Source organism: Odocoileus virginianus, chromosome 23 (assembly GCF_023699985.2).
Source record: "Odocoileus virginianus isolate 20LAN1187 ecotype Illinois chromosome 23, Ovbor_1.2, whole genome shotgun sequence".
In the NCBI taxonomy this organism is placed as follows: domain Eukaryota; kingdom Metazoa; phylum Chordata; class Mammalia; order Artiodactyla; family Cervidae; genus Odocoileus; species Odocoileus virginianus.
This window is the reverse complement of record NC_069696.1, coordinates 689241-710472: the sequence shown is the minus strand read 5'-3', so window position 1 is coordinate 710472 and position 21232 is coordinate 689241. Positions and strand designations below refer to the sequence as shown.

At 58.3% G+C, this 21232-nt stretch overlaps 2 protein-coding genes across 5 annotated transcripts; both read left to right on the top strand.

Moving 5' to 3' along the window:
- The first annotated feature begins 612 nt into the window (after positions 1 to 612).
- On the top strand, positions 613 to 6854 carry GPR162 (G protein-coupled receptor 162). Of its 2 annotated transcripts, XM_070453094.1 has the most exons (6): positions 613 to 1072; positions 1697 to 1774; positions 2614 to 3911; positions 4865 to 5054; positions 5666 to 5823; positions 6110 to 6854. In XM_070453094.1, exons 3-6 carry the CDS (start codon positions 3045 to 3047, stop codon positions 6659 to 6661), a joined length of 1767 nt encoding a protein of 588 aa, XP_070309195.1. In that variant the 5' UTR covers positions 613 to 1072; positions 1697 to 1774; positions 2614 to 3044; the 3' UTR covers positions 6662 to 6854. The 2 variants fall into 2 exon arrangements, with proteins under 2 accessions (XP_070309195.1, XP_020734364.1); XM_020878705.2 differs by lacking the exon at positions 1697 to 1774.
- An 837-nt stretch (positions 6855 to 7691) lies between these two features.
- On the top strand, positions 7692 to 21205 carry P3H3 (prolyl 3-hydroxylase 3). Of its 3 annotated transcripts, none has more exons than XM_070453091.1 (15): positions 7692 to 8303; positions 9150 to 9302; positions 9650 to 9851; positions 9948 to 10079; positions 10549 to 10685; positions 12435 to 12524; positions 13730 to 13782; positions 13934 to 14001; positions 14096 to 14220; positions 18293 to 18394; positions 18686 to 18836; positions 19021 to 19138; positions 19213 to 19288; positions 19549 to 19661; positions 20365 to 20449. In XM_070453091.1, the coding sequence occupies exons 1-14, from the start codon at positions 7830 to 7832 to the stop codon at positions 19633 to 19635; spliced, it is 1968 nt and encodes a 655-aa protein (XP_070309192.1). In that variant the 5' UTR covers positions 7692 to 7829; the 3' UTR covers positions 19636 to 19661; positions 20365 to 20449. The 3 variants fall into 3 exon arrangements, with proteins under 3 accessions (XP_070309192.1, XP_070309190.1, XP_020734336.2); XM_020878677.2 differs by lacking the exon at positions 19549 to 19661 and adding an exon at positions 20659 to 21205 and having other exon boundaries at positions 7701 to 8303; positions 20365 to 20505; XM_070453089.1 differs by lacking the exon at positions 20365 to 20449 and having other exon boundaries at positions 19549 to 20358.
- Positions 21206 to 21232: the final 27 nt, after the last annotated feature.

Sequence of the window (21232 nt, the reverse complement as noted above, 5' to 3'; positions counted from 1 at the left end):
CATTGCATGCCAAGTCTCTTCAGTCGTGTCCTACTCTTCGCGACCCCATGGACTGTAGCCTGCCAGGCTCCTCTGTCCATGGGATTCTCCAGGCAAGAATACTGGAGTGAGGTGCCATGCCCTCCTCCAGGGGATCTTCCCCACCCAGGGATGGAACCTTTGAGGGGGAGGCAAAGGTGGACTCTTTCCTGGGGATCTGGAATCTTCTGATCTGTGGGGTCAGACCCAGAGGACAGGTTGTCAGGTTTGCCCCCAAGAAGCAGACCAAGTTTCCCTGGGGAGGGAAAAACCCTCTGGAGGTGGTCAGCCACCTCCCCACCCCACAGGGCCCCGAGTGTGCGTGCTTGTGTGTGTTCCACCGAAGAGGAGAGACTGCAGGGGCCGTGTGTGCGCGCGCCACGTGAGAAACTGCGACGTGTGCGTGAAAACTGTGTGTCCCCCACACAAGTGTGAGTTTGTGTTCCAGGAGGAGGCAGCGGTATATTGGGGGGAGGTGCATCCTTCTAGCCCCCTGTCCCCCGCCACCCGTATCCCACAAACAGCCCCAGCATGGCCACCGCCCCTCACTCCTGCAGCCTCCAGCACACGCCCGCGTGAGCCCTCATCCTGGGAACAGCCCTTAAAGATACACTGGGTGACACACGCGTCCTCCTTCCCGGGCCATATCAGCGGCCTCTCGGAGCCTGAGTTCGCCGGGGGGAAAACTGGGTGGGGTGGGGGCAGGACTCGAGCCGGGTCACCAATGAGACGGTTCCTTCCCGGCACCTGCCTAGCCCCTCCCGCGCCAGGTCTCCACAGTCCGGTCCTCCGGCCCGCGCTCGCCCCGGTCCCCCCGGGCTGGCCTCCATCCCGACCCGGGGCTGCGGGCAGTGGCGGGACCCCGGGAGAGAGGGGCCGGCGGGCATCTAGGGGGCCGAGCCGAGAGGCTGGGACGGGCGGGAGGAGGGAGGCCCCGGGGGGAGGAGGGAGGAGGACTGAGGGCGGCGAGCTGGAGCCGGCAGGCGGCGGGAGCCCGGGCGAGCCGCGTCGCTCTGGTGTGCGGTCTCCATAGCAGTGCTGGGCGCAGCCCGAGGTAAGGCGACCCCGGCCCGCTTCTCCGCGGGCTTCCCTCCTCTCTCCCCGCACCCCCACCCCCCCACCGGCTCCTTTCCCCTCCGTCTGGCCCCTCCTCCCCGGCCACCTGCTGTCTCTGCCCTGGAGACCTCGGTGGGTGGCAGGCAGGAGGGAGGAGCCGCCTGACCTTACCCCTTCACCCCGAAGGGCAAGGGACCCCTGTCCGCCTCGGAGTCCCTCCGCACGCCCTCCCACCTTCCTCTGATCTCTCTCCGTCCTTCACCTCCTCTCTCTGTCCTTCACATCCTTCCTGCCTGGCTCCCTCTCTGAGTCCCCGCTGTTTCTTCCCGAGCCCACCCTCTGGGCATGGGTGGGGGTGGGTGGGAAGGGGTCCAAAGCTGTAGCGGAGGGTGGGGGGGGGGCGCTCCTGACCAATTCCCTCTATCTTCCTCTGGCTGGCCATTGCCATGGCAACTAGGGTGTACTGGGCTCCCAGGGAAGACAAAGGTGGGGGATGGACGAAGGACCTCTGGGGGAGGGGGCAAGGGTCTACAGGAAACAGACCTTCCACTGCTGCACCCCGTTTTTACTCCATTTACCCCAAAGCCGCTATGCCCATCTTTCCTGCTTCCACTCTATCCAGGGTTTCCTCTTAGCCTCCTCGCCGGGGCTCAGTAAGGCTCCGAGTCAACACATCCAGGACACCTTCCTTCCCGTCAGAGTAAGACGGAGGCTGGGGCAGGGGAGGAAAGAGTGGGGGTCCACAGGGTGGGGGGGAGTCAGAACCTCGTTGAACACCGGGCTTTTCTTCTCAGCCTCCCTCCCCCCTGCTCCCTCCCTCCACCCACCCCCGCCTCTCCAGGGGTCTTGCATTTCCTTCTATTTTCAGATACTATCACTTTGCCCCCTCTTTCTCTCTCTTCTGCTCAAACTCTCCTCCTTCCCCTGGTTCCCCCTCTTTCCATTTCTGGATGCTTCTGATGTCAGCGGTTTCCCTGCCTTTGGGTTCCCTAACCACCCCCCCCCCCCCACACTCAGTCCCTGCCCCCTTTTTCCCGTCTTCCCAGATCCCCGGTGAGTGGGAGGGTGATCGTGCAGGCTGGGGAGATGGGGCAGAGCATCAGGACCCCTGGATCCAGGAGTCTGGAAAGCGGGGGAGGGGCCGTACACCCTATCCCAGTTTCCCGTGAGCCCTCGGGAAGAAACAAGTCGTGCCTCGGCCAACGAGGCTCTGGGGAGAGACTCGGGGATGTGAAGATAGCGGTTGGGTAGTATTGGGCAGAGGACAGAAAGAGGGACCTGGGAGGGAGGAAAAATGGCTGACGATGGATGGGAGATGGGAAGTCAGAATACCTTCTTTCCTGGAGGTCTGGAAGACAGGGCTCTTATCCGTGTGGGGTGATGGAGTGACCATCTGGTTTAGGGCAGGAGAGTGTTCTGAACGACCCTGTGACCCAGAGTAACCAGTCGTTTCTCTCATTTCGAGAGAAGGGGGGATTCAGAGCCACTTGGAGGCCAGCTCAGGCTCTGCCCCTTCCACACCTCATCTCTCCCTTGCAGTGAGTCCAGGAGGCTGAGCACCACCCCCAGGATCCTTGGGGGCATCCAGAAGACTCGGAGTGGTCAAGAATCAGAGGAAGAAGAGAGCTGGAAGTCCTGGCATGAGGACCGGGGCTCCCCAGCCAATTTCCTCGTAGGGGAGCTATCAGCTTGTCTCCCCGTTAACGAGAAGAATACTTCTGGAAAGGCCCCACCCAACATGGAGGCTGAGGACCACCTCTGCTGACCCTCAGTCTCCTTCCCCGCCCTCCCCACAGGACCTCAGCTGGGTCATTCATGCAATGCTGGGCAAGAGGGGCGGCCTAGGGGCTGCCCACCTCACTTCGGGGCAAGGACTGTGGGCGTCATGGGGGTGCGTGTGAGCGGGGCTCCTGGGTGAGACCCAGCCCCCACCCCCAGGAGTTCAAGGGGGGTGGGGGGACCGAGGAAGGATGGCTCGGGGCGGGGCGGGGGCAGAGGAGGCCTCCCTCCGCTCGAACGCGCTGTCCTGGCTGGCCTGCGGGCTGCTGGCACTGCTGGCCAACGCCTGGATCATCCTTAGCATCTCGGCCAAGCAGCAGAAGCACAAGCCCCTGGAGCTGCTGCTCTGCTTCCTGGCGGGCACGCACATCCTCATGGCGGCCGTGCCCCTCACCACCTTCGCTGTGGTGCAGCTGCGGCGCCAGGCCTCCTCCGACTATGACTGGAACGAGAGCATCTGCAAGGTCTTCGTGTCCACCTACTACACGCTGGCCCTGGCCACCTGCTTCACCGTGGCCTCCCTCTCCTACCACCGCATGTGGATGGTGCGTTGGCCTGTCAACTACCGCCTCAGCAACGCCAAGAAGCAGGCACTGCACGCCGTCATGGGCATATGGATGGTCAGCTTCATCCTCTCCACCCTGCCCTCCATTGGCTGGCACAACAATGGAGAGCGCTACTACGCCCGCGGCTGCCAGTTCATCGTCTCCAAGATCGGCCTGGGCTTTGGCGTCTGCTTCAGCCTCCTGCTGCTTGGGGGAATCGTCATGGGGCTAGTCTGTGTGGCCATCACCTTCTACCAGACGCTGTGGGCCCGGCCCCGGAGGGCTCGGCAGGCCCGGAGAGCGGGGGGTGGTGGTGGGTCCAGGGGGGGTGGGCCAGGGGGCTTGGGTACCCGTCCGGCCTTCGAGGTGCCAGCCATTGTAGTGGAGGATGCCCGGGGGAAGCGGCGGTCCTCGCTGGACGGCTCTGAGTCAGCCAAGACATCTCTGCAGGTCACCAACTTGGTCAGCGCCATCGTCTTTCTCTATGACTCCCTCACAGGAGTGCCCATCTTGGTGAGACTGGGGCTCCCCCAAACCCACTCTCTCTCCAATATCCAGACCCCAGCATGATCACCTGACCTCTGACTCCATCACAAGCAGTTCCATCATCCATCTTCTCATCTACTCAGCCCTGCTGTGAGCCCCTGTCTCCATTGTCCATCTCAGCTCCTAGTTCCCACCATCCCCAGCTCCGTAGCGTGTCCTCCAGTGACCAGTACTCAACTCCATCACCTGTGCTTCTGTCCCACTCCCTGTCCTCTAGCTTAATCATCTATCTTGCTGTGCCACTCTTCAGCCTCTAGAACTATCAACCCAGCTGTTAGGCTCCTCTCTCCACCCCCGAATTCCCTCTGGACACAATAGGGTCTTGAGCACTCCTGGGTGGCAACCCCACAGAGCTCACCCCACTCCACCCTCGGCTTTTTGCACTCCTGTGTGTGCGCTCAGTTGCTCAGTCATGTCTGACTGTTTGTGACCCCATGGACTGTAGCCCGCCAGGCTTCTCTGTCCATGGGATTCTCCAGGCACGAATACTGGGGTGGGTTGCCACGCCCCCCTCCAGGGGATCTTCCCCATCCGGGAGTCAAACCCATGTCTTTTACATCTCCTGCATTGGCAGGTGGGTTCTTTACCACTAGTACCACCTGGGAAAGCCTGTGCATCCCCCATCTAGTCTTTATTTCTGAATTTCAACTTGTCTTCAAGTTTCGTATACCACCTCTGCTCCTCCTCTCTAGACCCCTGGGCTCTCTCTCTAGAACTCTTTCCGGATCCTCCTCCCACTAGGTTCATCCATCTTCATTCCAACTTTGCCTCTGTGCTTGTCCTATGTGATCTGGACCATCCCTTCCTGACTTCCTATCTCCCTCCTCCCCCAGCTGCACCAGGATATGGGGTCTGGGGTCGAGGAGGAGCCACCTCGGCTCTGGGCCCTGACCCGGCGCCCTTCCCCCTCCTCCTGCCAGGTGGTGAGCTTCTTCTCCCTGAAGTCGGACTCGGCTCCCCCCTGGATGGTGCTCGCAGTGCTGTGGTGCTCCATGGCACAGACGCTGCTGCTGCCGTCCTTCATCTGGTCCTGCGAGCGCTACCGCGCCGACGTGCGCACGGTGTGGGAACAGTGCGTGGCTATCATGTCCGAGGAGGACGGCGAGGACGGTCAGAGAAGGGGCTGGGCTTTCTCATTGTCTAGGCGTCGGCTCAAGGGAGCTGCCCTTTTCTACCAGCTCATCTGGGGGTGGGGTGGGGGGGGGGGGGGTAGTGGGAAACGGGCTGCTCTGGAGTGCCCCCTGCTGGACAGAACCTGCGGTTTCCCCTCGGTGGACTCCTGATTCCCTCTCCCCAAGCATCTCCCCATGCCCACCCACTGATTCCTCCACTCTACTTCCCCTGGAAGCCCCACACTACCCAGCCCTGCATCCGCCGGGCAGAGAGACCAAGAAACAGTCCAGAATCCTAACACAGCCATAAAGGAAGGCTGTGGAACCAAAAGGAAGCTAAGCCTCCCTCCTGAGACTTCCCAACTACAGGGAGAGCGCCTGGGGGTGGGTGGGTAACTATTTCAAGTAAGTGTGTCTATGTGTATGAATCACTAGAGATTCAGCACTGAACGCAACAGACACTAGCCACTCTTGGTTCTTCTTGGAGCTCACAGACTAATGGAAACAGGAGGATTCTCCGGGGAGCTTCTCAGGGAGTGGGAGCTCTTAAAGGGGGTGGGGAGGTGGGCAATCTCTACCTCGAACCACTCTGCCCCTTTTCTCTTCTAGATGGGGGCTGTGATGACTATGCGGATGGCCGAGTGTGTAAAGTTCGCTTTGACGCCAATGGGGCCACAGGGCCAGGGGGCAGGGACCCCACCCAAGTAAAGTTGCTACCTGGACGGCACATGCTCTTTCCCCCTCTTGAGAGGGTCCACTACTTACAGGTACAGGACATGTCCGTTCCGGGCATCCCCTCACTACTTTTCTCCGGTCGGTTATCCATCACACCCCTCCCCCATCCCCTAGCCCTGGCCTGCAGGGCACTGATGGGGAGGTGGAAGGAAGGCCTGGTTAGGGCGGTTCCCCATCAGTCAGACCACTCTGAACCAGGTCTGCCCCTTAGAAGATGTTTTTCAAAAGTTTAGGGGGTGGAGCCATCTTGCAGGGTCCCCACTTTGGTCCCCGCTTTGTCCCTGCAGTACCTGAGGGTCTATTTGCTCCTCTCCCCAGGTCCCTCTGTCCCGCCGTCTGTCCCACGATGAGACCAACATCTTCTCTACTCCTCGGGCACCAGGCTCCTTCCTGCACAAGTGGTCCTCCTCTGATGACATCCGGGTCCTCCCAGCCCAGAGCCGGGCCCTCGGGGGCCCCCCTGAGCACCTGGGACCAAGGCAGAGGCTGGAGGATGAGGAGGATGAGGAGGAGGCTGGAGGCGGGGGGCTGGCCACCCTCCGCCAGTTCCTGGAGGGTGGGGTTCTGGGCTCAGGTGGGGGACCCCCACGGGGTCCAGGCTTCTTCCGAGAGGAGATCACCACCTTTATTGATGAGACACCTCTGCCTTCTCCAGCCGCCTCACCGGGGCCCTCTCCTCGCCGGCCCAGGCCTCTGGGGGTCTCACCCCGCCGACTCTCCCTGGGGTCCCCTGATAGCCGAGCCATTAGACTTCCTTTGGGGCTGAGTGCAGGGCGACGCTGCTCCCTGACAGGAGGAGAAGGGAGCACAAAAGCTTGGGGAGGATCCTGGGGCCCAGGGAACCCCATCTTCCCCCAGCTGACTCTGTGAGCCCAAGTGGGCCTACTGCACCCAGCCCACGGGGCCTGGGTGGGGAACACCTCCTTCCATTCCTGAGCCTCCAGACTCTGGCGGGAACCGGGGCCCAGGGACGCCAGCTGGCTCCCATCCCAGTCACCAGACACCCGCCTCACCTGCCATCCTCTCTAGCAAAATGTATTAAAGTCAAGTGTTACCATGGAAACCTGTGTGTCCAGTGTGCCGTGGTGGCAGAGGGGATGGTCAGAGGCTTGGTGGGTGGAGTGGCTCATGAAGGACAAGTGTGCAGACAGTCACAGAGATGGGCTTCTGGGAGCATCTGGGGCTCGGGTGGGAGGCACTTGGGGACACACTTGAGTTTGCTGATTTGGGTGTGAAGGATCTTCGCTGAGATCTGTGAAGGTGGTTTTAGAGGCTGTCTCTCTCTTCCTTGGGCTTCCCCGGTGGCTCAGAATGTAAAGAGTCTGCCTGCAATGCAGGAGACCCGAGTTTGATCCCTGGGTCGGGAAGATCCCCTGGAGAAGGAAATGGCAACCCACTCCAGTATTCTGGCCTGGAGAATCCAAAGGACAGAGGAGCCTGGTGGGCCACACTGCATGCCTCAGCTCTCCTCCTTTCCCCAAATGTGTATGCGCCTACTTTCTGGGCAGGAAAACGTTTGAGGAGACTTGTGTCACGCCTGGAGTTTACCCTCCGCCCTGCTGCATTCTAAAGCTCTTTTTCTTCTACAAGTGCGGGTGGGTGTGCGGGAGGCTTCCACCCTCCTTTTCCTGGGCCCCGAGTGGAGGGGAGCCCAGTCCACCATAGCGATTCCCGCACGCTGGGCCCCCGGGGTTGGTCAGGGGTCCTAAGAAGTTCCTCAGGCCTGCTCCAGGGCTGCCGTCTGCCCTGTTCTCTCCACCGTCTGTTTCTCCCTGGACGCCGCCCCACTTGTCCTTAAGCCCACGTTCTCCACGTTCTGCCGCCGCCGCCGGGCGTCCTCTGACTCCAGTCTCTCTCTCACCCCGGCCTCTCCGGGCTCGGGGCTCGGGCGCATCAGCTCCCTGCGGCGCTCCTCCCTCCTCCCCTCCCTCCTCTCCATCCCTCCTTCCTTTCCCCTCCCTCTTCCTTTCCCCCTTTCCTCCCTCTCGCTCTCGGCTCCCGCAGTTCCCTCCTGCAGCCGGCTGGCGGCTCTGGCACGATGCTCCGGCTCCTCCGGTGGCTGCTGCTCCTGTTGCTCCTGCCTCCCCCGGGGTCCCCCGAGCCCCCAGGCCTGGCCCCGCCGTCTCCGGGGGCGCCTCCCCAGGCCCCGGACTTGCTCTACGCGGACGGGCTGCGCGCCTACGCGGCGGGGGCCTGGGCACCGGCAGTGGCGCTGCTGCGGGAAGCGCTGCGGAGCCGGGCGGCGCTGGGCCGCGCGCGACGGGACTGCGGGGCGTACTGCGCGGCCGAGCCGGGGGTCTCGCTCCCCGCCGCCCCGGGGCCTGACTCCGGGCCGGGGGCCTGGGAACCGCTGCTCCTCCGCGCGGCGCTGCGGCGCGCCGAGTGCCTGACCCAGTGCGGGGCGCGGAGGCTGGGCCCGGGGGGCGCGGCGCGGCTCCGCGTGGGGAGCGCGATCCGGGACGCCTTCCGCCGGCGGGAGCCCTACAACTACCTGCAGAGGGCCTACTACCAGGTGGGCGGCTCGGCCCGGGCCCCGGGCGTCCTCCTCCAGCTCCCGGGAAGGGGCGGCGAATAAACGCCGGGACTCGGGTGGGGCTGTGTGGTCAAGACCTCGCCTTTGGAGTCGGTCCTGGCAAACCGCGACCAGTACCTACAGAGTGGGGCACGGCCTCGGGAGGGTGGGAGCAAAGTTGGAAGAGGGTGGAAGCCGATCGAAGATGGAGGGCAGGGGCCTGGAGTTCTAGGAAGTCTTATGAGACCTACGTGGAGTGACAGAGCCTCTTCCCAGGAATGAAGGGGGGCGGGGACAGGGGCGAGAGACGCGGCTGGAGAGAGAGAACTAGGGGGCGGGTAGGGGGTGAGCTTGAGCCTTCGCTTGGGGCAGGAGTGAGCTTCGGGAAAGAGGAGGTGGGCAAGGCTGAGGGCTCTGGTGTCGGGTCGTGGGACCCTGCCCAGCTACTGGTGCGATAGCTGTTGCCTACTAACGCCTACTAACGCCTACGTGGCCGGGGAAGGGGGGCGCCGGTCACACACACCTCAGCTCAGGGTCCTAGAGACCTGCGGCTTTTGCTGGCGGCTAGGGTCACCCCGACGTCCCCACCTCGCGTGGCCATCACTTCCACCTTATCTCTCCAGTGAGGTCACTCTGCCCACACCCCACCCACTCCAGTTTCTGAGATCCCCCTTTCCATGGCTACCAGACTCCTGAGAGTCCCCACTTACTGGGGGTCTGGAGGTTGCGTGGTGGGCAGCTGTCACCTACCAGTCTTCCAGAAGGCTTGGGTGGGGATGTTGGGGAAGGGCAGATTCTGACACCCCCGCCCTGGGGGCTGACTCCCCCATCCCTCCCGCGTCTCAGCTGAAGAAGCTGGACTTGGCAGCAGCCGCAGCGCACACCTTCTTTGTGGCAAACCCAGCGCACCTGCAGATGCGGGAGGACATGGCTAAGTACAGACGGATGTCAGGGGTTCGGCCCCAGAGCTTCCGGGACCTGGAGACGCCCCCATATTGGGTGAGACCCTCAGCTTGACCCCAGCCTTTGACCGATGGGATACACAGGCCTCGCCCAGCTGTGCACTGTCTGCTGGGCATCAGGAAATCTGGGTATGTCCTCTGTGACCCTGATGGGAGGGTCCCTCTCTGGGACCTAGTTTTCTTCCTGAGATTCGCAAAGTCTCATGTTCTAACATTCGGATTCTCAGGCCTTCCCTGTATTCCCCAAGGTGACCTGAGACCTGGAGTCCAGGCCCCCAGTGAGGCCAACGCCCCTCCCCTTCTTTCTGTCTCCCAATCTATCTTGGCACCCTCCACCCCCCGCCCCCAGGATCTCGGGGGACTGACCTCTCCCCTCCCCAACAGGCAGCCTTTGACACCGGCCTGGAGCATCTTGGGCGCCAGGAGGCAGGCCTGGCACTGCCCTGGCTGGAGGACGCCCTGCAGGAGAGCCTGGCCCAGGTGGAGAGCTGCCGGGCCGGCTGTGAGGGGCCTGAGGAACAGGAGAGGGAGCCAGAGGAGGAGGAGGGGACCGGGAGCCAGGGAGGCCTGTATGAGGCCATCGCAGGTAAGGGGCTGGAGCGCGGGGGGCAGGGATCACGGTGCGCTGGGGTGGGGGGAGGCATATCATTAGCTGAGTGAGTCCCCCGTGTGTCCCCCACAGGGCACTGGACCCGCGTCCTGCAATGCCGGCAGCGCTGTGTGGGGGACGTGGCCACGCGTCCTGGTCGCAGCCTCCCTGTTCCGGACTTCCTTCCCACCCAGCTGAGGCGGCTGCACGAGGCCCACGCTCAGGGTCAGTGAGGCGGAAGGGTGAGCCCCGGGTGGGTGGACTGGGGCTGGAACCCGGAGAGTGAAGGTCTGTCTCTACTGGTACCCGGAGCTCCACCTCTCCATCCTTCCATCTATCTCTGCATCTGAGTAGGTCGGGGCTCCCTGGGGACCATCACCTCAGAGGACTCTGGCTCTCCATTGTGGGAAGCTCGGGAGCTGGGTCACAGGGCTCCTTCTGTCCTCTCTGCTTCTCACTTTCCTTTCTTCTCTCCTCTCTTCCTCCCCTCTGAACTCTGCCCATACAGCCCAGGTATGTTCCAGGAAGCTTTGGAAAGAAGCAATGGATGAGCCTGTCTGCCGAGTGGGATGGGTCACTGGGAGACCACCTTCTCTGGCTCTGCTTCTGTACCCCCCGGCTCTTGGCCCTGCCCTGGGATGACTGGGGTGCTTGGTCTCTGGGCCACACCCCCACGCTGTTGCTCTGTCCCCAGTGGGGAATCTCTCCCAGGCTGTGGAGAATGTCCTGAGCTTCCTGCTCTTCTACCCGGAGGATGAGGCTGCCAAGACAGCTCTGGACCGGTACCAGGCCCAGCTGGGGGAGCCGAGACCTGACCTCGGGCCCAGAGAGGTACCCCCTACTCACTCACCCTGTGGATGTGTGCTAAGTTGCTTAGTCGTGTCCGACTCTTTGGGACCCCATGGACCGTAGCCCACCAGGCTACTCTGTCCATGGGATTTCCAGGGCAAGAACACGGAGTAGGTGGCCATTCCCTTCTCCAGCTCACCCTGTGAGGTCGTCCTATATCAGACAAATACAGTGGAGAAGTCACCTGGACCCGCCCCCTATTCTGGCCAAAGGCGACCCCAAGTCCAGCATCTGGCCTTGTCTCCACTCCTGCTCCCCACTTCAGGCTATCCTTCTTTTTTTCCTAACTTATTTCGACTGCACTGTGTCTTCATGTGGCCCACAGGCTCATCTCCTTGGCACATGGGTTTTCTCTAGCTGATGCACACCTTCTCCTGTTGCAGTGTGTGGGCTTAGTTGCCCTGCGGCTTGGGGGATCTTAGTTCCCTGACCAGGGATTGAACCCACGTCCTCTGCATTGGAAAGTGATTTCTTTTTTTAGCAGAAACATTACTTTACTGACAGTGGTTTATATAGTCAAAGTGAAGTGAAAGTGAGTCACTTAGTCGTGTCCCACTCTTTGCGACCCCACTGATTGTACAGTCCATGGAATTCTCCAGGCCAGAATACTGGAGTGGTAGCCTTTCCCTTCTCCAGGGGATCTTCCCAACCCAGGGATCGAAACCAGGTCTCCTGCATTGCAGGCAGATTCTTTACCAACTGAGCTATCAGGGAAGCCCTCCCGTATAGTCAAAAATATGGTTTTTCCAGTAGTCATGTATGGTTGTGAGAGTTGGACCTTGAACAAAGCTGAACACCAAAGAATTTATGCTTTCAAACTGTGGTGCTAGAGAAGACTCCTGAGAGTCCCTTGGACTGCAAGGAGATCCAACCAGTCAATCCTAAAAGAAGTTAGTCCTGGATATTCATTGGAAGGACTGATGCTGAAGCTGAAGCTCCAGTACCTTGGCCACCTGATTCGAAGAACTGACTTGCTGGAAAAGACCCTGATGTTGGGAAAGATTGAAGGCAGGAGGAGAAGGGGACGACAGAGGACAAGGTGGTTAGATGGCATCCCCGACTCAATGGACATAAGACTGAGCAAGCTCCAGGAGTTGGTGATGGACAAGGAAGCCTGGCGTGCTGCAGTCCATGGGATCACAAAGAGTTGGACATGACTGAGCAACTGAACTGAACTGGGTTATTTATTTGTTTATTTATTTTGGCTGTGCTGATTGCTGCATGGGCTTTGGATGGAACCTGTGTCTCCTCATTGGCAGGCAGAATATTTTGTTGTTAAGATTTTTTTTTAATGTGGACCATTTTTTTTTTTAAAGTCTTTATTGAATTTGTTACAGTCTTGTTTCTATTTTATGTTTTTTGCATTTTGGCTGCAAGGCATGTGAGATCTTAGTTTCCCAACTAGGAACTGAATTCTCACTCCCTGTATTGGAAGGCAATGTCTTAACTACTGGACTACCAGGGAAGTCCCCTGGCTCTACTTCGGAGTCCGAGCCAGCCTTCTTCCCTTAAACTCACCCCTGCTTGCCCCAGCTGGTGCACAAGTGGGCGCGTGTGTGTACACACACACACACACACACACACACCCCCAGTCTGAGCTCGGAGACCCTGACTGCTGAGGGAGGAGGGTTGGACAGAGGGGCAGGACCAAGGTTAGGGAGCCTGTGGGCTGCCCTGCTCTCTTCCAGCCTTAATTCTCCCCCTCCTGCTGTCCCCTCCTGCTGTCACCAGGACATCCAGCGCTTCGTCCTTCGATCCCTGGGGGAGAAGAGACAGCTGTACTATGCTGTGGAGCACCTGGGAGCCAGCTTCAAGGATCCCGTGAGTGACCCCGCTTCGTCCCCTGGCCGCCCCCAGGAGGGGGACAGCAGCAATGCCCTACTGGATGTGTCACGTCCCTCCTCAGTAGCACGTCTCATTTCTCCACTACCCCGTGAGGCTTGGAGAGGACTCTGTGCCCCGGGGTCACAAGACACAGGCAGGTGCCTGTGGTCACAGGCAGCTTTGGGATCACGCAGGCCTAGGTGTTGGTCTCCCTGCCACAGACAAGGTCTGGACCTTCGCTGGCTCGGCCTCAATTTCCTTCCCTGTAAAATGGGAACACCATACTTAAAGCTCTGTTGAAGCCATGTCACTTGCTACAAAGTACAGGAAAGTCTGCTGCCAGTTTTCGTACTCTTCTTTCTGTGGTGGTTTTGAGGGGAAACTAAAAGGAAGGGGGTATTCTCGCTTGTGCTCCAGGGTCAGGCAGGCTCCCCCAGCCTTCTTGGCTATCTTGCTGTTTTTGAAGCCAGTATTTCCTAACTGGGAGAAAAGGGGCTGTCCCTACTCTGCCCAGTAGGTGTCGCTAGCATCCCTGAGTCGTGGCCGTCAGAGATGTTTGCAGACATTGCCCTGTCCCCTAACGGACAAGTCTCTCTGAGCACCGTCGCTTAAATCCCAACCCTGTCCTTATGGGCTGTGTGACCTTGGGCATATTACTTTATGTCTTTGTGTCTCAGAGCCCTCAACTGCAAAATGGGCACATTAATACAACCTGTTTGATAAGACTATTGTAAACTTTAAATGTTAAAGTCCACATCCGTATAGAAAGCTCTTCCCTGGTGGCTCAGGCGGTAAAGCATTCGCCTGCAACGCAGGAGACTCGGGTTCCATCTCTGGGTGGGGAAGATCCCCTGGAGAAGGGAGTGGCAACCCACTCCAGTATTCTTGCCTGGAGAATCCAATGGACAGAGGAACCTGGCGGGCAACAGTCCCTGGGGTCGCAGAGTCGGACACAACTGAGCGACTAACACACATATAAAGCTCTTAAAAGAGCACCTGGCAAACAGTGCTTTGTAAGTTGTTGTTATGATTATTGCGGTGTTTGGCCCAGTGCCCAGGGCTTCTGACAATGAGTCCAGGTCTTCCCCACCTCCACCTTCCCCTCTGGAAGCAGGAGGACTTTACTATGGTAGCCCATGGTCTACTGTCAAGGACTCAGAGGTGGACTTGGCAGGTGATGTTTCTTTTCCTGACCATCCCAGGACCCCTGGACCCCAGCTGCCTTCATCCCTGAGGCCCTTAGAGAAAAGCTCAGGTAAGAGGGGCCTTGCGGCGGGAGGAGCGTGGCCTGGGTGGAAGGGGCGTGGCCTGGGTGGAAGGGAAGGGGAGGGGTCCCGGGAGGCGGGGTCTGAGAAGATGGGTCTGGGCGGGGCCGATGTTCACTGAGCATGTTTCTCACCCCTGAGAGAGGATCAGGAGAAGAGGCCTTGGGACGATGAGCCTCCGCAACCGAAGCCCCTAACTCACTGGAAGGGTGAGTTCCTGGGACAGCAGGAGGCAGGAGCCTGGAAGGGGCTGGGCCTGCCCTCGGGGGACCGTCAACCCCCTTCCCTATCCCTCCCCCGCAGATGTCCTCCTCTTGGAGGGAGTAACCTTGACCCAGGACGCGAGGCAACTGAATGGGTCAGAGCGAGCAGTGCTGGACGGGCTGCTCACGCCGGCCGAGTGTGGGGCGCTGCTGCAGCTGGCCAAGGTGAGAGGACCTGTACGGAGGTGGCACAGTGCTATTGGGGGACCCTCAGGCACAGCTGCCTGCCCCCTTGCTCTTGGCCTATCCCGCCCTCGCCACCCTCCCCACTCCCCTGCCCTCTCAGACCCTCTAGTGGGGACTGCTGATGTTGCCTCCCTCCTGTGGACAAGTTCCTTTTCCTCTCAACTTAACTGACATGGGGCTTCCCCAGTGACAGCTCAGTGGGTAAAAAGAATCCGCCTGCAATGCAGGAGACACAGGAGGTACAGGGTCAATCCCTGGAAAAATCCCCTGGAGGAGGAAGGGGCACCCCACTCCAGTATTCTTGTGTGGAGAATCCCATGGACAGAGGAACCTGGTGGATTACAGTCCAAAGGGTCACAAAGAGACGGACATGACTGAACAACTAAGCATGACATGGCATAGCTGGCATGGGCTGGACATCTTACAGAAGTTTGCTAGAAACTGATAGGAAGAACAAAACAAAAAAAGTAAATGCATCAAAAAGGGCGGGTATGCAGGTGAAGACGCCTTGGTTGGCTGAGAGCTTAGTTATTGGCTCTGCAGAACCACAGGCTGCTTCTCCATCATGACGTCCCTCCTAGATTGGGCTGAATGATCCATATTCACCAGGTTGAGTCTGCCAATATATGAAACTTCATCTCACTATGGGTTTGTTCCTTTCTGAGTCCCTGGTGTGTACTGGAAATACCCAGGTTCCAGGGAGAGGCAGATAAACACAGACTGTGCATTTGGGAACTCAGTGTACTGAGAAGGCATCAGGTATGGAGATATAATCACAGCAGGTGGTGAGTTTGATAAAAGATGTACTCATCCAATTAGAAGCACCAAGATGAAAATCACAGAGGAATTCCTGGAAGGGGTGGCATTTGAGCTTAATCTTAAGCATGAGTTAACCAGACAGCATGAGTTGCCAACATCCGTTGGATCATAGAAAAAGCAAGAGAGTTCCAGAAAAACATCTACTTCTGCTTCATTGACTATGCTAAAGCCTTTGACTGTGGAGAAACAACAGCATGCTGTGGAAAATTCTTAAAGAGATGAGAATAACAGACCATCTTACCTGCCTCCTGAGAAACCTGTATGCAGGTCAAGAAGCAAAATTTAGAACCAGACATGGAACAGTGGACTGGTTCAAAATTGGGAAAGGAGTACATCAAGTTTGTATATTGTCACCCTGCTTATTTAACTTTTATGCAGAGTACATCATGTGAAATGCTGGGATGGATGAAGCACAAGCCAGAATCAAGACTGTCGGGAGAAATATCAATAACATCAGATATGCCAGTGATGCAACCCTTATGGCGAAAAGCAAAGAGGAACTAAACAGCCTCTTATGGGGACTTCCCTGGTGGTCCAATGGCTAAGACTCCATGCTCCCAGTGCAGGGGCCCCGGGTTCTATCTCTGCTGCAAATAAGAGTTCACATGCTGCAATGAAAGATCCTGAATGTCGCAACTAAGACCCGGCTCAGTCAAATAAATAAGTAAATAAAATATTTTTTAAAATATAAAGAGCCTCTTATGAAGATGAAAGAGTAGACTGAAAAAGCTGGCTTAAAACTCAACATTCAGAAAATGAAGATCATGGCATCCGGTCCCATCACTTCACAGCAAATAGATGGGGAAACAATGGAAACAGTGACAGACTTTATTTTCTGGGCTCCTCCAAAATCTGCACCACTGCATCTGCAGTGGCAGATGGTGACTGCAGCCATGAAATTAAAAGATGCTTCTTGGAAGAAAAGCTATGACAAACCTAGGTGGCATATTAAAAAGCAGAGACATTACTTTGCCAGTAAAGGTTGGTCTAGTCAAAGCTATTGTTTTTCCAGTAGTCATGTATGGATGTGAGAGTTGGACCATAAAGAAGGCTGAGCACCGAAGTATTGATGCTTTTGAACTGTGGTGTTGGAGAAGACTCCTGAGAGTCCCTTGGACTGCAAGGAGATCCAACCAGTCAATCCTAAAAGAAGTTAGTCCTGAATATTCATTGGAAGGACTGATGCTGGAGCTGAAGCTCGAATACTTTGACCACCTGATTTGAAGAGCTGACTCACTCATCAGGGAAAAGACCCTGATGCTGGGAAAGATTGAAGGCAGGAGGAGAAGGGGACGACAGAGGACAAGATGGTTGGATGGCATCACTGACTCGATGGACATGAGTTTGATCAAGCTCCGGGAGTTGGTGATGGACAAGGAAGCCTGGCGTGCTGCAGTCCATGGGGTAGCAAAGAGTTGGATACAAATGAGCGACTGAACAACAACAACCAGATAGAGAAGGGAGGGAAGTCAGGCTGCAGGGAAGAAGAACGGGGCGGGGGTGGGGGTGGGGGGGCGGTGGTTGGGAACTGGAGTGGAGCACAGGAGTTCAGAACATGGGCATACCCAGTGGAAATTACTTGTGTGGCCTTGGGCCATGTATTTTAACATCTGTGAACCTAGTTTCCTCCTCTACAAAATAGGGATAAACACAGAGGTTTTGTTGTACGGCTGTTATTAGAATTAAATGAGTCAGTACATGGTAAAGCTCTTGGAAGAATGTGCAAATACTCAGTATGAGCTGTTGCTATTATCATCAGGCTGCATATTATCCAGGGGCAGGAATGGGGAGGAGACGCACGGTGAGAGATGGGTGAGGACCTCTGTACCCTGCCAAGGAATTTGGGCTCTCTTTGTAGATGGTGGACAGTTTACTGAAGGATTTAAAACTCCTAAGTGCAGGGCCTGGAGTCTTCGTCCTGTAGGACCAGGAGCGCCCTCTAGTGGCAGCACTGAGAAGGCAACAGGACAGGGAAATGAGGAGGAGCTTAGACAGCCCTAGAATAGGTCTCATTTCAAGTGAGTGAAGACGAGGACAGATGAGAAATATTTAGAAACTCAAAGAAAGAGAACTTAAGGACTAAATCTATGTGTGCGTGGCGTGCTCAGTCTTGTCCAACCCTTTGGGACCCCATGGAGCCACCAGGCTCCTTTGTCCATGGGGTTGTCCAGGCAAGAATCCTGGAGTGGATTGCCATTTCCTCCTCCAGGGGATCTTCCTGGTCCAGGGACTGAACCTACATCTCTTACATCTACCTGCATTGGCAGGTGGGTTCTTTACTACTTGCGCCACAGAGGAAATCTATGTGGGTGATGAAGAAAGAATGAACTCAAGGATAACTCCCCAGTATCAGCTATCCCCTAACCTCTGCCAGGGCACTTGCAAGGTTATAACCCGGCTTTAATTTTCCTTGTAATACATCACTGAATTGACCTGGTTTGTTTATCTCAAAATGTATAGCCCGTAGTCGCAGGAAATTTTCATGTTCACCGTTGAGTCCCCAGTACCTAGAACAGTGCCTGGCACACAGTGCTCAATGCCTACTGAATGGAGGGATGAATGAATGAAAGCTTGAGTGACTAAGCAGCCTCTCAGAGGTGAGGCTCATATACGGGGTAACTAGATAGTGGTACTTTGAGCTTCAAAAAGCTGACTGAATAGAAAAAAGAAAGAAAAAGCAGACGAAATAGGTGTCAATAAAGGGTAATGAGACTTGGGGAGGCAGCTGGGGAATTCAGAGTCAGCATCAAGGGTTCCCACATTCTCCAAGAGTGTGTTGGCTGAGAAGGGATGGGAGAGAGCTGTGTCGGCTGGTGCCACATCCCCACTTCAGGTCCGTGAGGACCTGGCCCCAAACGGTCAAAACCTCCTGCCAGGGTCTTGCTCCAGAGAGACTCCTCTGTTCTCAGCCCGTCAGAACAAGTGATCGAGCCCTTTCTGCCCCTTTCTCTGCTGTCCTGATCTCCCGGAGCCCCTTCCCCACTGTAGGAAGCTCTCCAGAGTCCTGTGCACAGTCCCCTTGGCCAGTGGGGTTCCAGATATTTACCAGGAGTGACCACACAGACATGGAGTTAGTCATTCTCTGGGAAGGGCAGCAGCTCACAGAACCGCAGGAGCTTCCAGCCTCTTCCAGGGACTGGCTGGTTGGAGGGAAGGCCATGTAGCCCTATGAGGTGGATGGTAGCCCGGGACTGGGCAGGGTGACCCTACAGTCAACTCCCTCTCTGCTTAGGATGCAGCTGAGGCTGGAGCCAGGTCTGGTTATCGGGGTCGCCGCTCGCCACACACCCCCCACGAACGCTTTGAGGGGCTCACAGTGCTCAAGGCCGCCCAGGTGAGAGGAGACACAGAGCTGGAGAAGAGGGCCGGCCTCTCCTGCCTGCGGAGGGCTCTCCTGGGACTCAGAGGAGTTCTCGGCCCAGGACTGATGGAGGGGGTTCCCCACAGAGGGACCCGGGTTGTTGTCCCAGAGACAGTGGAAAGAGCGGTCTGGGCTGATGGGTGGGTTGATGGGGCAGCTGGCTATTGAGTCCCAAACCATGGGTGGAGGGCAGTGGAGGTGGGGTAGGGGCTGGGACCAGCCTTACCACACCTCCCCTTCCCCACCCTTTATTCCCTGCCGCAGCTGGCCCGGGCTGGGGCGGTGGGCAGTCAGGGTGCCCAGCTGCTCCTGGAGGTGAGCGAGCGGGTGCGGAGCCTAACCCAGGCCTACTTCTCCCCCGACCGGCCCCTGCACCTCTCCTTCACCCACCTGGTGTGCCGGAGCGCCATAGAAGGTAACCGCCAGGCCCCCCCCAATCTCAGGGCCCCTCGGGGCCCTGCACACCCTCAGCACCCCTGCTATGGGTTTCCATCTTCACTGCAGGAGGACTGACTCCCCTGCCCAGCGGGGGCTCAGCTGTGACCCTGGATCTACAGGGTGGGTGTGGGTGGGCGCCCACCAGGCCCTTGGCTTCCCAGGGGAGCAGGCACAGCGCATGGACCTGAGCCACCCAGTGCACGCCGACAACTGTGTCCTGGATCCCGACACCGGGGAATGCTGGCGGGAACCCCCAGCCTACACCTACCGAGACTACAGGTGGGCGGCCCTCCAGGGGTTGGGTGGGGCGCCTGGCTGGGGTCTCACTTCCTCCTGTCTTCCTCTCTCCCCAGTGGACTCCTCTACCTCAACGATGACTTCCAGGGCGGGGATCTGTTCTTCACAGAGCCCAACGCCCTCACAGTCACGGTAACTGGAGCGGTTGGGGTGGGGGGCACAGTAGGGAGCCCAGCCATAGGCTGAGGATTCAAAACAGAGGGTGCCCAGAGGCAAATGCAAGGAAATGGTTGGGGCCACCTTTGTTGTTGTTGTTTAGTCGCTATGTTGTGTCCGACTCTTTGTGACCCCAAGGACTGCAGCAGACCAGGTTTCCCTGTCCTCCACTACCTCCTGGGATTTGCTTAAACTTACGTTCATTGAGTCAACCCTCTCCTTTCTGGCTTCCACAGCACCTCCCCACTCTTGTCTGTTCAGGGGCTCTCCTAGCCCCTCCCAGGAGACCTCCAAGGGGCCCTTCCAGGCCCTGCCTTCAGTGATCACCTCACTTCTTATAGGAGGGCAGGTGAGGGACTTCCCTGGTTGGTCTTGTGGCTGAGACTCTGTGCTCCCAATGCAGGAGGCCCAGGTTTGATCCCTGGTTGGGGAACTAGATTCTGCATGCTGCAACTGAAAAATCCCATGTGCTGTTACTAAAACCCGGTACAGCCAAATAAATCAATAATAAATAAAATAGATATTTTAAAAACTCAAAAATAAATAAATAAAGGAGGGTGACTGAAGCACAGGACCCCAAGCCTCTACTCCAGGTAGAAGCTCAGGTCTAGGACCAGCAGAAGGACTGGAGCAGTGATTTTTCATTGTGCATTGCTCTGCCTTATCCAGTTAGCTCCTTCTCTGCTCACCACCAGCAGCTCTCTGTCATCCAAGCCCTCTCTGGGGTGGAAAATGTCCCCAAGACCCTGATGCCCAGAACCCAGAATCTGGTTGGGCAGAGGGTGAGCAGGAGAAGCGGGGCACGGGGGCGGATAGAGTCTCTTCTCCTTTTGGCTCCAACTCTCCAGCCTCCAGTCTGGCATTCGGTGCTCCCAAGTGGAGGCCTGGTTCCCACTTGCCCCAAGATCGTCCCTGAACTAAGGAGGGGACGCGGTAGGCGAGAGAGCTGCCCTGGTCTGAGCCCCCTCCTGGTCCTGCTCCAGGGAGTCAGGGTCAAGGTCTCTGAAGCCCTGTCCCTGGAGCTGAATCTGCCATCCGCCCCCTCACCCCAGGCACAGGTTCGTCCTCGCTGCGGCCGCCTCGTGGCCTTCAGCTCGGGCGTGGAGAATCCCCACGGCGTGTGGGCCGTGACACGGGGGCGGCGCTGTGCCCTGGCGCTGTGGCACACCTGGGCCTCTGAGCACCGGGAGCAGGTGAGGAGGCGAGCAGGCGGCGGGGCGGGGCCGGGTGAGGGGCGGGCACGCTGGCGGGCGAGGGGCGGGGCTGAGATGACCCGGGAGAGTCCCGGCCAGGGCGCATGCTGGGGGTGCGGGCGGTCAGCCTCGACCCTCCTCCTCACCCCCCAGGAATGGACAGAAGCCAAAGAGCTGCTGCGGGGGCCGGAGAAGGATGAAGAAGACGTGGCCAGCAGGGACCCCGGACCAGAACCCCCCAATCGCAGGCTTCCGCGGCTCCAGGACAAGGCTGGGAAGCCGCCTCGCATTCGAGAGGAGTTGTGAGGGGGCCGGCCCAGCTCCTCGGGGATATGGCCACTTGACTTGTGGAGGGTCTGCCTTGATGCCGGGGACCCCCGGGAAGCCCCCATGTGACCGCCGCAGAACAGCGAGCTCTCGGTCCCTGTACCCTGCCATCTTGGGGATCACCAGGGCCCTGCAACCCTGGACTCGGAGGACCCTGCACAGACTTAGCCTGGGGACTGGCCTGGGCCCAGCCAGGATGGACCTCCAGGCCTAGGACAGACAGAAGACGGGCAAGGCCAAAGTGGAAAGAACTGGCAGGGGGTAGGGCCCCAGCAGGCGCTGTAAATGAGGAAGATGAGAGGGAGGGTCGCCCCCCCGCCCTCCCCAGCCTGTCAATAAAGATCCTGACCATCCCTCAGCTGGGGCCAGTCAAGTGTATCGTGGTTTCCATGGTGGCCGG